At 42.9% G+C, this 13,250-nt stretch overlaps 1 protein-coding gene across 1 annotated transcript in view; it reads left to right on the top strand.

Moving 5' to 3' along the window:
- Window positions 1–234: 234 nt before the first annotated feature.
- TEKT5 (tektin 5) overlaps window positions 235–13,250 on the top strand; it is a 67,422-nt gene continuing 54,406 nt past the window's right edge. Inside the window, exons 1-4 of the mRNA XM_036739498.1 lie at window positions 235–801; window positions 6,083–6,166; window positions 9,012–9,082; window positions 12,224–12,367. Of these exons, the coding sequence (XP_036595393.1) occupies window positions 235–801; window positions 6,083–6,166; window positions 9,012–9,082; window positions 12,224–12,367 (866 nt within the window). The remainder of the gene's footprint in view (window positions 802–6,082; window positions 6,167–9,011; window positions 9,083–12,223; window positions 12,368–13,250) is intronic.

Raw genomic sequence — 13,250 nt, forward strand, 5'->3', positions numbered from 1 at the left:
AAAATGCTTATTGACCAAATAAAATGGCTTGAAAGGTCTAATCTGTCTTGTTCTTAAAGTGGGGATGCCTGCTGAAAGCCTCCTCCACTAGGGCTTTATGACAACAGCTCTGAGTCATAGAGGTTCTTTCAGCTCCTACAATAGAAAAAACCTTTACCTTAAGGAGCCAAGCACAATAATTTCAGATGCCTGTGACGTCTGCAGAGTTTGGTTGAGTGGAGCTGATGGAAGAAAATGGAGTTTCTTGGAACGACTCAGACTGCCAGTTACTGCCGCACAAAAAAACCTTGTGCTTTGTCTGAGTTGCCTCCTGCAACTATCACCCAGGAGAGTTACCAGCCTTACTATCTGCCAGGATACCGATACCTCAACTCATGGCGGCCTAGCTTATTTTATAAAGTCTCCCCCAACCAGAGCTGTCCAGATGAGGGGGCCATAGGCCGGAACCCCTTGAGGCCTCCCACTATCCTGCCTGCCCTGCGCACTGCCTTGTCCTCCCGGTATAGCCACCATGACTGGGACCAGTCGAACATGGCCCAGCTCCGGGGGGCTGAAACCTCCCAGCACTGGGCAAACAGGTTGACATCTGACTCTGTGAGGTTGATGCAGGACAAAGACCAGCTGACCCGACAGATGCAAGAGAGCACCTGCCGCAACCTGGGCCAGAGGCTATCTGACATTGGCTTCTGGAAATCAGAACTGACCTATGAACTAGACAGGCTATTGTCTGAGAGCCATGCACTGGACACTGCCAAGAAGCGACTGGAGTGTGCAGCTGATGAACTAGAAAATCCACTACAGGTGAGTACATGGAATTATGGGGGTGGGGTGTGGTTGACAAGACTATGCCAAACATACATAAAATAGGCCATTTTTCTTTTATATCCAATGATGGCTGGTAGCTTAATGAGCCAACTTAGTCATTGTCACGGTATGACACAGACAGAAGAGCTTTGAAAAGACAGTAGAGAATGCTATAAATAATAAATATCCCAGGCTGGTCTTTGTGTATATACAATTCAATTCAAATCAGGGAACATTTGTTGGATGCCTACTACGTGTCAGGTGCTGGACAAAAATGGAATGGTGCCTGCCTTCCAGGAGTTTACATTCTGTCTAGTTTCCTGAAACTGTTAATTAATCCAGCACTGTTCATTGAAATTCCTCCTTCTTCCAAACTGAACGGAACATCTCAAAAGAGAATTCACATAGCTGGCTATCTAATTCCATGTGTGAAGTTTGGAGTTTGAGAGGTGTGTCTGAGTGGTTAATGGGATGCAAGTTTGGGTTGAGCCATATGAGTGTAGATCTGATCCACACTCTTCCTACAACCTTTGGACCATCTTCGCTTATTTTTTCCCCACTTCAAAGCTTTCACCTGAATGGTGTAGTTATATCATGCATATTTACTTTCTAGTAGTCTTTATGACATCATAGGTAAGTAAACCAATCAACAGTTATTCTTTCTAAATCACTATTCTCGCCTGCCCCTCCCTTCAGAAATCCTTTTAATATGCTTCACCCCCCCCACACCTTTTTAGTCTTCTGTTACTTTAAAAAAAATCCTAGTTATTATTCTGGTGTTGGTAGAGAGACACACGATCATAATAAAAGTTTTGCTGAGGCTTAAATGAGCTCTGACTGAAAGCAGGGTTTCTCTCCATGAAGGAGCACATGTCAGCAGTTTGTTGACTGTAACTTGGTGGCTAATTGTTTTCAGAAACTTATCTTCAGTTTGATAACTTCAAAGCCAGGCCTCCTTTCAATGGGAGGTTGGCAGGCCTCCATTTAAACCTACTGTATGGGGCTGATCCCTGTCAGGGCTTCTAAGGCTTAATGAACACCTCCTTCATCTAACTAAGGAGCCTACTCTTGTCTGCCTCTTCTGTGCAGCTCTTTCTGTCCAAGCAACTATTGCTGAGAGGACCATGTGGCCCTAATTCCAGGCATAGTCTTGCGAAGATTGCCTGGAAAGAGCCTTGAAATCTTTCTAAGTGCTTGCTTACACTGCTTCTGATGGTCTCCTCCTTTGGGAAGCCCATGGCATGGGGCTAAGACTAAGGGTAACCAATGAAGATGGCTAGAGGTGTAGGGCTAGAGCAATTAAGATACAGAGGTGTAGGGCTAGAGGAATAAGGAACACTTTTTTTTTCATTTTTGTTTTTTTGGAGGGAGGAAGGCAGGGCAGTTGGGGTTAAGTGACTTGCCCAAGGTCACACAGCTAGTAATGACCCCAGGAACACTTTTTAAAAGTTATTTTTAATAAATGCACACATTCTTAAGTATGCCACTGCATTGAGGTGTGTATTTTGTGAGAAATCATAAAGTGTTACAAGACTTAAGTCTTGGTCACACATGGAGAGGTGCGCACAATTTTCACACTTTCCTTAGGGTCCACAGCTGCCTCATCTCATTTCTGAGATGTTCTGGAAATGTGTTATTCTGTAGGCAGGAGAGACAGCCTATTAGGAAAAAAACCAGTGCATCAGACAGCTCCTCAAAGGGCAAGGTTTTTCCACAACCACTTCCAATTTCCTTCCTTGCCTCCCACCACACATACTCTCTCATCACACCTCTCATCAGATACATTGAAAGGAGTATTCATTCTTTGTGCAGGACTAGACGGGAGCAGGGATTCTGAACTTTTTAGTATGTCATGGATCCCTTTGGCAGTCTAATGAAACCTATGGACCTTTTCTCAAAATGATGTTTGTAAATGCATAAAATAGAATTTAAAACATTATAAAGGACACCAATTCTATTGAAATGCAGTTATCAAAAAATACATTTAAAAAAAACAAGTTGGCAGACTCTAGACTAAGCACTCCTATTGATTGATGTCCGATGTTCCATTTAGTTCTTGCATTCCATGGTTCTACACTTGAACTCCTTCATAACACAGCTGCTGTAGGGATGTGAGTTTAATTCAGCCATGATGAGCAAGGCCATTGTACTAGGTGTTGGGGACACAAACAAAAATGAAGTAGCCCTCCTCTCAATGAGCTAACATTCTGCTGAGGGGATAGAACATGTACAAAATAAATATGATGGAGTGGCAGCAGGATACAGTGGAAAGAATCCTTGATCTGGAGTCTGAGGACCTGGATTCAAATGCTGCCTCTGAGGGTTTGTGACCTTGGGCAAGTCACTTAAATTCCTGGAGCCTCAGTTTTCTCATCTGTAAAACGAGGGCCTCTGAGGTACCTTAGAGCTTGAAAGCTCTATAAGACTCTACAGTGTGTGACAGAGACAAAAAGAGAACATTGTCACCAGGAGATTAGAGAAACCTTTTTAGAGGATCCAGCTCCTAAGCTAAGCCTTGAAGGCAGAGGTGAGGGAGCGCATTCTGGGTTAAGGATTCATTGAAATGAATAGAAGCAAAACAGGGCAAGATGAGATTAGAAAATAGTTTGGCTAGAATGTAGGGTGCATGGAAGTAAAATGGAATAAGGCAGAAGAGCGAGGTTGGGACTGGATTGTAGAAGGTCTTAAACCAGAGATTTATATTTTATCCTAGAGTCAATGGGGTATCAATTAAGATTTGTGTGTGTGGGAGAAAAAAATACAACACAAAGGCATGTGTATGTGTACACACACACACACACACACACACACACACACACACACATATACATACATATATATATATTCCAAAAGTTTGGAATTGAAGTACTTATGTAATTTATATACATATTATATATTATACATATTATACATATTATTATCCTCATTTTACAGATAGGGATACTGAGACAGGTGGGTAAAATGACTTGACCAGAGTCAGACAGATACTGTCTGAGGCAGGATTTTAACTCCAACCTCCAATTAACTAGTTAATTATGCCTCTAATTAATTATGAAACCTTACTATTTTAAGCAACATCCCCATGTCTTCTAACCTTCTCAGATATGTACTAGCTGTGTGACTCTGGGTAAGTTACTTAACCTATCTGCATCAGTTGTTGTGAGAATAAAATGAGATAATATATGTAAAGTTCTTTGAAAACCTTAAAGCATATATAAATCCAAGTTGCAATAATTATTAATAAGCACTGGAAGAGGTCAAAGAGAGGCTTTGGGATTTTCTTTTCTGGATATCTTTCAAAAGTAGTAGGGGCCTTTATTTGTTGAGGATGACTTAAGAAGTCTAAAGACAGAGGAACAGACTAAATGTCCTTTTAGTGGTCCTTCCAGCTTTAAAAATCCTTCTTTCCTTGCAGAATTAAGTGGCCAGGCTGGATGGTAAAGGAACACTCACGAGCAGTTGTTTTTTCCAGCTCTTATATTTGTGGGTTCTCAAGTGATCGTCAGCATCACCAGTGGCAAATCAGGGTCTCTCAATGGGAGATGATAATCACAGAGTTTAGTCACTCAATTTTCTCTCGAGGAGTGGTGTGGTCAGACCTAATTAATTTTAAAGTTTGTTGGGGGAGCAAGGAAGGGGAAAGAAGAGAATTTTAGTTAGCAATCTTGCCTCTGTTTCTTAATACCAGTGACTTTGAGTAAGTCACTTGACCTGTTTGGGTCCCAGTGTCCTTAGGTATAATAGAGGAGGTTGGACTGGGTGGCTGTAAATCCATGGTCCTATGATCCATGGCTTGGCTGCTCTTGGGGACAGGTGGCCATTTGTTCATTTGACAACAATAACAACTAGATGTCAAGTTGACATCTCAAATTCAACAAGCCCAAAACAGAAGTCATTGTCTCCTCTCCCCCACCCCGACTCACATCCTTCCTTATTATCGTTGAGGACATTGCCATCCGTCCAGTCCCGTTTTCAACCTTATCACACATTCCTGTATTCTACAATCCAGCCAAACTAGCTTTCTTATTGTTTCTCATACAAAGCACTCTACCTCCTATCTATAAGTCCCATCACGGGCTGTTATCCCTCCCTGGAATATACTTCCTCCTTACCACCATGACATAGAATCTCTAGACCATTTCGAGGCTCAACTTAAGTGCTACCTTCTACATGAAGACCTTCCAGATCCTCCCAGGTGCGAGTACCTCCCTCCCAAGTTAATTTGTGTTTTGTATATATCTATACATGTACATTGTGCCTCCCCCAATAGCATATAAGTTCCTCAAAAGCAGGGAGTATTTGATTCTTGTCTTTGTATTCTCAGCACATAATAGGTATTTATCAAATGTTTATTGATTGATTGGCTTTATGCTTCAGCCATAGAGTCAATTGTCTTGACAGGAGGGGAACAAGATCAGCAGGTGATGCCTCAATATGGTAAGACTGCGTGGCCATGGGAAGCATGTTTTGCTGGGTAGCTTTCCCTCTGAGCCCATGACCATGGTCCCCCAGAGTTGTGTTTGTGTCCCTGGGGAGTTTCTGCAGACTGGACTGTTTTGTAAGCTATCTGAGGTATTATTAAACACAGAGTGTTCCAAAGGGCTGGGCAATCGTGACTCAAGTCGAAATGTCAGGGACAGCTGGACCCATGGCAATACTTTTCTGAGTCCTTCTGTATTCCACTGAGTATGCCTGTATTGGGGTCATGGGACCATAAAGGCACTGGACCTTCTCAGGGATACAAAGAAGTATAAGATACAGTCCCTGCCCTCAAGGAGTTTGCAAACTCGTTGGGAATAAAAGATATACAGTAAATGAAAGTTAGCCATTGTCTGTATTTGGTAAGTGTCGAATGGGAATGGAAACACTGAACAAAACAATTTAGTAGAGGGGGGAGTCTGTGTGAGCTGAGATGGTCAAGGAACCTTTACTGAAAGGGGTGGGATGTAAGCTGGGCTTTGAAAGATGGAAAGGATCTGGATAAAGAGACGGTCCTAAAATGCCCCGAGGGTATGTTTATATGTTATATTCGTAAGAGTCAGATTGGGTGACAAGGCCAGAGCTTCAAAGTGAGGAGGAATGGTAGGTTGAAATCCAAAGGCACAGTTATAAAACCCAGTGAAACCAAAGGTACAAACCCCAAACTCAAAGTGCAACTTTCTAAGTAAAAAGAACAAATTCGGGCAGAGGTAGATGTGAGTCATCTCTGTACACAGTGATCCAAATATAGCCAGAGAGAGAACACACTGTCTTATCTCTCCCTCTTCCTTCTTTGCAGGTGGCCCTCGAATGCTTATACCATCGTGAAAAGCGGATAGGTATCGATTTAGTCCATGACAGTGTTGAAAAAAACCTTATCCAGGTATGAAGTCTCATCTGTCCATCCATCCTCCCCTCAAGATTACATATGGGGTGACAGGCAACTCAGAGCACCTGGGGTTGGGTGATGCAGTTTCCTAGGATAGGGCTATTTTTGTTTGATTAGGTGCAGCTGATGGGTTATAGGAAAAGGTAGGAATAAATCAGAGGGATATTTGGAAAAAGAAAATTCTGAGCAGTTCTCCAGGAATAAAGGCATTGTGTTTCTCCCCAGGATATGCCTATCTTTAGAAAGGCATAAAAATGTCACTCAGAATGCAGATATGTGGCTGCGTGATGTGGTACAAACAAAACAAAATGAAACACTAGATTGCTAACCATGACATCTGGCTTTGAGATCTTGAGGTACAACCAACTAGCTGTGTGACTTTCAGAAAATTTCTTTGCCTTTCTGGGTCTCAGTTTTCTCATCAGCACTAGATGAGATTGGGTGAAAAGAGTACTGGATTGGGAGTCATGGGACTAACTTTTGTTTTCTCACCTATGAAACAAAGGCTTTGAGTATGATAAGAAGATCACTGGTCCAAGAATCAGAGGGCCTGGGTTCAAAGGCCATCTGTGACCCTTACTGCCTTTGTGACATTGTTCAAGTCACTTCTTCACCCACAAAATGAAGGCTTTTGATCAGAGGGCCTCTAGGGTCCCTTCCACGTCTGATCCTATGATTGGATGACCTGTAAGATGCCTTTAGTTCTAAATCTTTATCCGATGAGTTCTATCATCTTGGGGAAAGATGGGTGGACAAAAAGTTGTCATATGAGCAAAATTTAAGTCAAGAGTCAGAAGAAGTCTACCAGGCTGCCCCCCCAAAAAAATAACTATGTCACTCAGGGGAAGATGTAACAGATGGCAGAAACCTAAGTTCTAGTCTTAAAAAAGGAGGGTGAGTTGTCTTGTTTTCAGTCTTTACTGAAATTCTCAATTGCCCTGATTACTGATTTCTTTTAGACTCAGTCTAATTTTCTTTCTGGCCTTGCATCCATATTCATAGACTGCATTGATGTAACGAAAGACTCAGCAACCTCCTTAGTCTTGCATGACCTCAATGAGGTTAGGCAATGCCTGGAACATGGAGGAAGGGTAGAGAAAGAGGAGGGGAAATGCATATTATAAGGCTTGGATGGGCAGGAGGAAAAAAAGAACAAAAGAGAAAATAGTCATAATAAGGCACATGTTTTTAAAATGCTTTTAAGATTCACAAAGTGCTGTCCTCAGAGTAAACTTGTGGGGTCGTGTACTATTCTTTTTTTTTTTTGAGGGGGGAAGGCAGGGTGGTTGGGGTTAAGTGACTTGCCCAAGGTCAGACAGCTAGTAAGTGTGTTGAGTGTCTGAGGCTGGATTTGAACTCAGGTCCTCCTGACTCCAGGGCCTGTGCTCTACTCACTTCACCACCTAGCTGCCCCATGGGGTCGTGTACTACTGACCTGATTTTACAGATGAGGAAACTGAGGCAAAGAGTGGGTAAAGAAGCCCACTTTAGAGGATTACTAGCTATGTGATCTTGGGCACATCCCTTAATCTCTCTCAGCCTCAGTTTCTTCATCTTTAAAAATGAGATTTTCACATGTAATTGAGAAAAATAAAATATTAAATTAAAAACAAAAATGAGGCTAATAATTGCACCTACTTCCCAGAGTGGTTGGGAAAATCAAGTGATATGATATACAGTGAGTAAAGCGCTTTGTGAGCCTTTAAGCGCCATATAAGTGTTGGTTGTTGTTCAGCCATATCTGACTCTTCGTGACCCCGTTTGGGGTTTTTTAGCAAAGAGATTAATTTGCAGTTTCCTTCTCCAGCTCATTTTATAGACCAGAAAACTGAGTCAAACAGGGTTTAATGACTTGTCCAGGGTCACATAAGCTAGTTAGTATATGAGGTCAGATTTGAACTCAGGTCTTCTTGACTCCAGGCCCAGTGCTTTATCCTCTGTGCCACCTAGCTATCCATATATACGTGTTAGTTATGATTATTGTCATTTTTACTACTATTACTGAGAGACTTGCCCAGGGTCCAATACCCAAAAAGAATCGGAGCTCACGGTTCCTGATTCTTGAGTGCAGAATTCCTTTTACTATACTAGCCTCCTATGGGTTTTAGTCCTAATTCTGCTACTGACTCTTGCTGAGTGACACTGGACAAGTCACCAAACCTGTATGGACCTCTGTTTCTTCTTCTGTAAAACACAGATGAGTAGTCCTTCTCTGCCCATCTCATGGGGTGATCATAGGAGCCAATGAGTTCATGTAAGTGAAAGGGTTTTCTTTCTACATAATTTCTTTGTTACATAAATATAAAGGATCGTCTCACTCTATGTCCTGTCATAGTCACCGGTAGATTCCTATGGTATGGGTTCCGATGAGCTGTATAGAAGACTTTATGTATCTCCAAAGAGATTATTCTTATAAAACACAGACAAATATGGAAATCCAGAAATGTACTAAAGTGAAAAACCAGCAAGATAGAGTTTCCTCCAGCGCCTTCATTTTTTTTTTTTTGACAGGTCTATTTTCAGGTCTTTTGCAGGAATTTCATTTGGCTTGTGGGTAGGTCCATTTTTCCACCCTTTCAAAAGGGGAATACATCAAATGGGTTTCCATAAATCCATCAGGCCCACATCATCTAATTACTTTGCTGTTAATAAGCTTTCATTTGCTGGCCCACTAAAGGAAATAAAAGTAAATTTTGGATGCGAATGTTCTCTGTTCCCTCTCTCAAATTCCACCTCTAAACAGGTCAGCGAGAGGGGCGCTAAGGCTAGACCAGGCAAAAGGATAGTCAGTTTTTGAGAATTGCTACCCTTTTTGACTGGCAGAAATTTTGCATTGCAGGAGGTTGATTTGCTAAAATGTTGTCAAGATCAAATGAGAAAACTGGCAGAGAGAACTGATGTTCAGCTGCGGTGAGTATTTGCTTTATTTTTCCTTTCCCTGCTTTCTTTTTCTGTTTCCTGGTTAATATAGTCTCCTGAGGTTGGACAAAACTGGTATGAATGGCATCACTTCTTTCCCGTACCCCAACCCTGTTTAATTTATTATGATAATGGTTATTTAATTATTATTATTTTTAGAAAGAGAGAGAGGGATGAAGGAGGATTGTCTGCAGTGATCCTTTACTCTGTGGACAGTATATATGAATTATAACTCTGCAGACGTGGCAAAATGGAGTATTATGAAACCCGTGATTTCTGGGAGGATTCATTGGAATGGTGCCAAGGGGCAGTCAGTAGAGGCCTGGAGTCAGGAGTCTGAAAAAGAAATCACCTTTTTGTTCTCTGATGCTCAGATGATTATGTAACCGGCATCGTGACAAGTTAGGAAGCTACTCATGACATAATCAAGCTTTACAGGTCCCTGCGGCTGCAGTTCCTGCAGCCCCATGGCTCATACTCAGTTAAGTAGCCTGGCCCCATCCTTCACAGTGGGCAATTGATATTTAACTGCTTCAGGAGAAATAGTTATTTAACACAGAGCCAGCAATTTCTTTACCCAGAAGGCATAGCTATCAACCCACTGGGCCTACACACTGTTTTTTTGTCTATTTGGGGCATCACAGGGATGGCAGGTAGGACAAATATTACAAAAAGACCTGGAATTTTTAAAAGGCCATGGTCTCCTAGTGCCCTAGTCCCAAGCCAGTATCATCCCTGGGACACAGGGTTAGGGTTCAGGGCCAATTGCATCATATTTCCTCTACCACTTCTTTCTTACTCGAACACTTGGATTTAGGTCAAAGCAGATTAGATTGACCATGGCAAGCAACGTCATGTGAGAAATGAAGTCACAAAGGTGCCATATGCAGCCTGGGGTGAGACATAGGAAGGATAGTGATGTTCACTTTTACCCAGTTGTTGGTGGAGCAGGTGGGGTCTAGGCTGATTATACTGACTCACTGTAAAGGGACTTCCTTGTGTGTAGTTTAAGGCAGAGGAATCACTTTAGGGCCTGAAGGTGTGAAACTTTAGAGGCTTTAGAAGCTACCTTGCCATACTTCAACAGATGTAGAAACAATTGAACTTAGCGCCTAGTAAGCAAAACTAATTAGATAAAATAGAAAGCTTTAGATGCTTCCTCTCCTTGGAGGCTGCCCCCCAAATTGACCCAATCCTAGTAACAGCTGGCATGTCAGTAGTGGTCAGTTGCCCTCCAACCTCCATCTTAACCCCTACCTCCAACCCCATCCACACACATAGCACAAGCTTCACCCACTTGCTCTAGGTACAAAAATGGCAGATTATGACTCTGGCTTGTGGAAGTAGTGTTACTACTATATTATACCTCAGTTATAAACTTTAGGACAAATGCTTTCTTAGCACCAAAAATGTTTTCTAGTAGTGCCAACCCCTTTCCACTTTGCCTATTACCTCCATGATTGTGAGAGCCCCTCAAAAGGAAAAAGGACTTAGATCATCCAAATTACCACACTTCTGATCTCATTTCTGTGTGTTGTTTTTGCACAAGCATTCATCTGCTGCAACTTGGAGACAGCCAGCAGGGGGAGAGAGTAGCCAGGAAAGGACCAGGCGGTCCCCACAATATTTAATTCAATTATTCCAGTTTGGATCTAGGGATCTAGCCAGCTTGTGGAATGGGCTTCTGGAGGTTAAGGGGAAAGAGGAAAGTGAGCCACCCAAGAGAGGAGGAATAGAAGACTGGAAAGTGCCCTGGATTTTTGGAGTAAATGAACCTGGGTTCAAAACCTGCCTGTTAATTCACACTTTTATGACCCTGAGGCATGCTTTCCTTAACTGTAAAAAAAAAAAAAAACAAACTAAACGTGGATTGGATGAGGTGATCCTTAAGGTTCCTTTGGATTCTAGATCATGTGGTTCTGGTATGAAATATTGGGGAAGGGTGGAAAATGGGGAGTCCTGACTTCTAAGATCCTTTCTGATTCTAAACATATGATCCAAATATCAGAAAGATAGTTCCTTGGGGGATGGGGAGGGGGGGATGGGTTAAAAATCTGATGTAGATCCCCCTGAACCAAAACAATTTAAATTCTCAGGTGAAAGCCCATGTGCCAGAAGAAGGTTGTCATTGTCAAGTGATTATCTCTTACTTTTAGAGAACATTATGCTATCTTGGGGGAACTTAATTAGTGCAGAGCCAGAGCCCAATTAAGGAAACAGAATGCAGTCTTTCCTCATCTTCAGTGTGGGAAGCATTGCTGCCAACCCCTTCTAGCTTTTGGCACATGGAAGAGAGTGGGAACTTTGGAGGTATTTTTGGCAAATCCTGGGGCCTCCCATCTGGATGGGGAAGTGTCCCTACCAGAGGTTGCCGTTCCCTCGCTTCTTCCAGTGGAGTGGAAAGTTCAGTTTGTCATCGTAGGAGAGTTAAATTTGGGTTTCCTCTGGTCAGCAGGACCCCAGAATGTGTTTTCTGGCTCACATCTGGCCATCAGTCTGGGACTGAGAGTGGGAAGTTAGTTAAGGTCATTCTCCATCTCCCCTTGAGCAAAGGGGAAGAGGGCAGGATTGGCTGACTAATAGAAATGTTACAGGTGTCTAGATGAAGTTCCCTTTTCTCCATTCTCTCAAATGGACTGGCCAAGGTTAAAGGTATTACTGAAGAATTAAGACTATAATGATGAAGACCACACACCCTCTGTAGTTTCAGTGATAAGTTGGGCAAAAGGATTATTTCAGGAATGACCTTTATTAGGGGCACCCAAGGTCTCCCCTATCCACCATTCTTTCTTATTATCTTGATCCTGATAATCAAAATTCTGCCATTAGGAACTTATTCCTTTGATTTGATGGATTATCTCCTATTGAAATGGAAATATCACATGGTGGAAGAGCACTTTAAATTATTATCAGTCATTTACACCTTAGCAAGAGTAAGCATCAACATCTTTCTTTCCAAGCTATGACCGACTGAGAGTAGGTTCTAACAGGAAAAGAAGTGGGATACTAGTGTACATGAATGGTAAGGAGATGCTGCAGTGGAGAAGTGAGGCTAGTAGGGGAGATGGAAAACAAACCAGACTGCATCCTTTGGCCTGGGCCTGGTTGTGAGATGATCTTTGTTTTCCCCAGGGATAACCGAGATGCCCAACATTCTGTGGAGAGAGACTTAGCTGATAAAAATTCCGCACAGTTCATTGACCAGAAGTGCTTCAACCTGAGGAACACATCGGACAGCATCAACTTCTTTCATGGAGTGGAGAAAATAGATGGCACGTAAGTGTCTTACCTGGCTGGGCGTACGAGATTCCCAATTTCCATAATGATGGAGTCCGCAGAAAAGTATTTGCTTTTGGGGGCATGTGGCAGTGGGATCAGAAGAATAAGGCAGCCTGTGATAAAGTTGTTTCATGGATGATGGTGAAATTGGCAATGGGAAGGTCCCCGGGTCTCCCTTTCCCAACGTTCATCTTGCACTTCAAACCTCCTGTCTTCTCCAGACCCTGTGCTCCAGTCAGGTCCTGGTTGAGCACATGACTCTTTTCATACCATTCCCTTAGTGGGTAGGGTGGAGGTTGAATGTAAGTTGTGAGAACAGGGACTCTTTCGTTTGTACCTAGCATGGTGCTAATAGGCACCTAATACACGTTGCCCTGAATTGTTGTGGAGCTGGCCAGGGCCATCTGCAAGATACTAGTTCACTGGGCACAGTGTCCAAGGGCTGAGGTCATTGCTGTGCCCTCTTCTCTCTCAGCAAGGGCAGGTACGAGTCCCCTTCACTGCTCCTGGCTCATCTCAGTGACCCTCTGGTTGTAGGATGAGGTCTCTCACAGAGCCTGGCCCCAGGTGGACATCCTCAGAGCAGGGGAACCTGTAGACACCACCTTTATTTAGTTTATTGTCCCCAAACCTTTAAACACTTAAAGGAAATACATGACTTCCCATAGGCCCTCCTTCCTTCCCCCTCTCTCCCCCCCCCCCCCATTAGCTTCTGAAAGTTGTGACAGAATCCAGGCTCTCCTTTAAAAAGTTTCTCTAAGGGCTCTGGGAAATCAGCTTCTCCCAGGATGTGGATTCAAAGCCCATTTGTGCCAGTTACTACCTGTGTGACCTCTGGCAAGTGACTTTACCTCTCTGGGCCTCTGAGCTTCCTATGTAG

Source organism: Trichosurus vulpecula, chromosome 9 (genome assembly GCF_011100635.1).
Source record: "Trichosurus vulpecula isolate mTriVul1 chromosome 9, mTriVul1.pri, whole genome shotgun sequence".
In the NCBI taxonomy this organism is placed as follows: Eukaryota; Metazoa; Chordata; class Mammalia; order Diprotodontia; family Phalangeridae; genus Trichosurus; species Trichosurus vulpecula.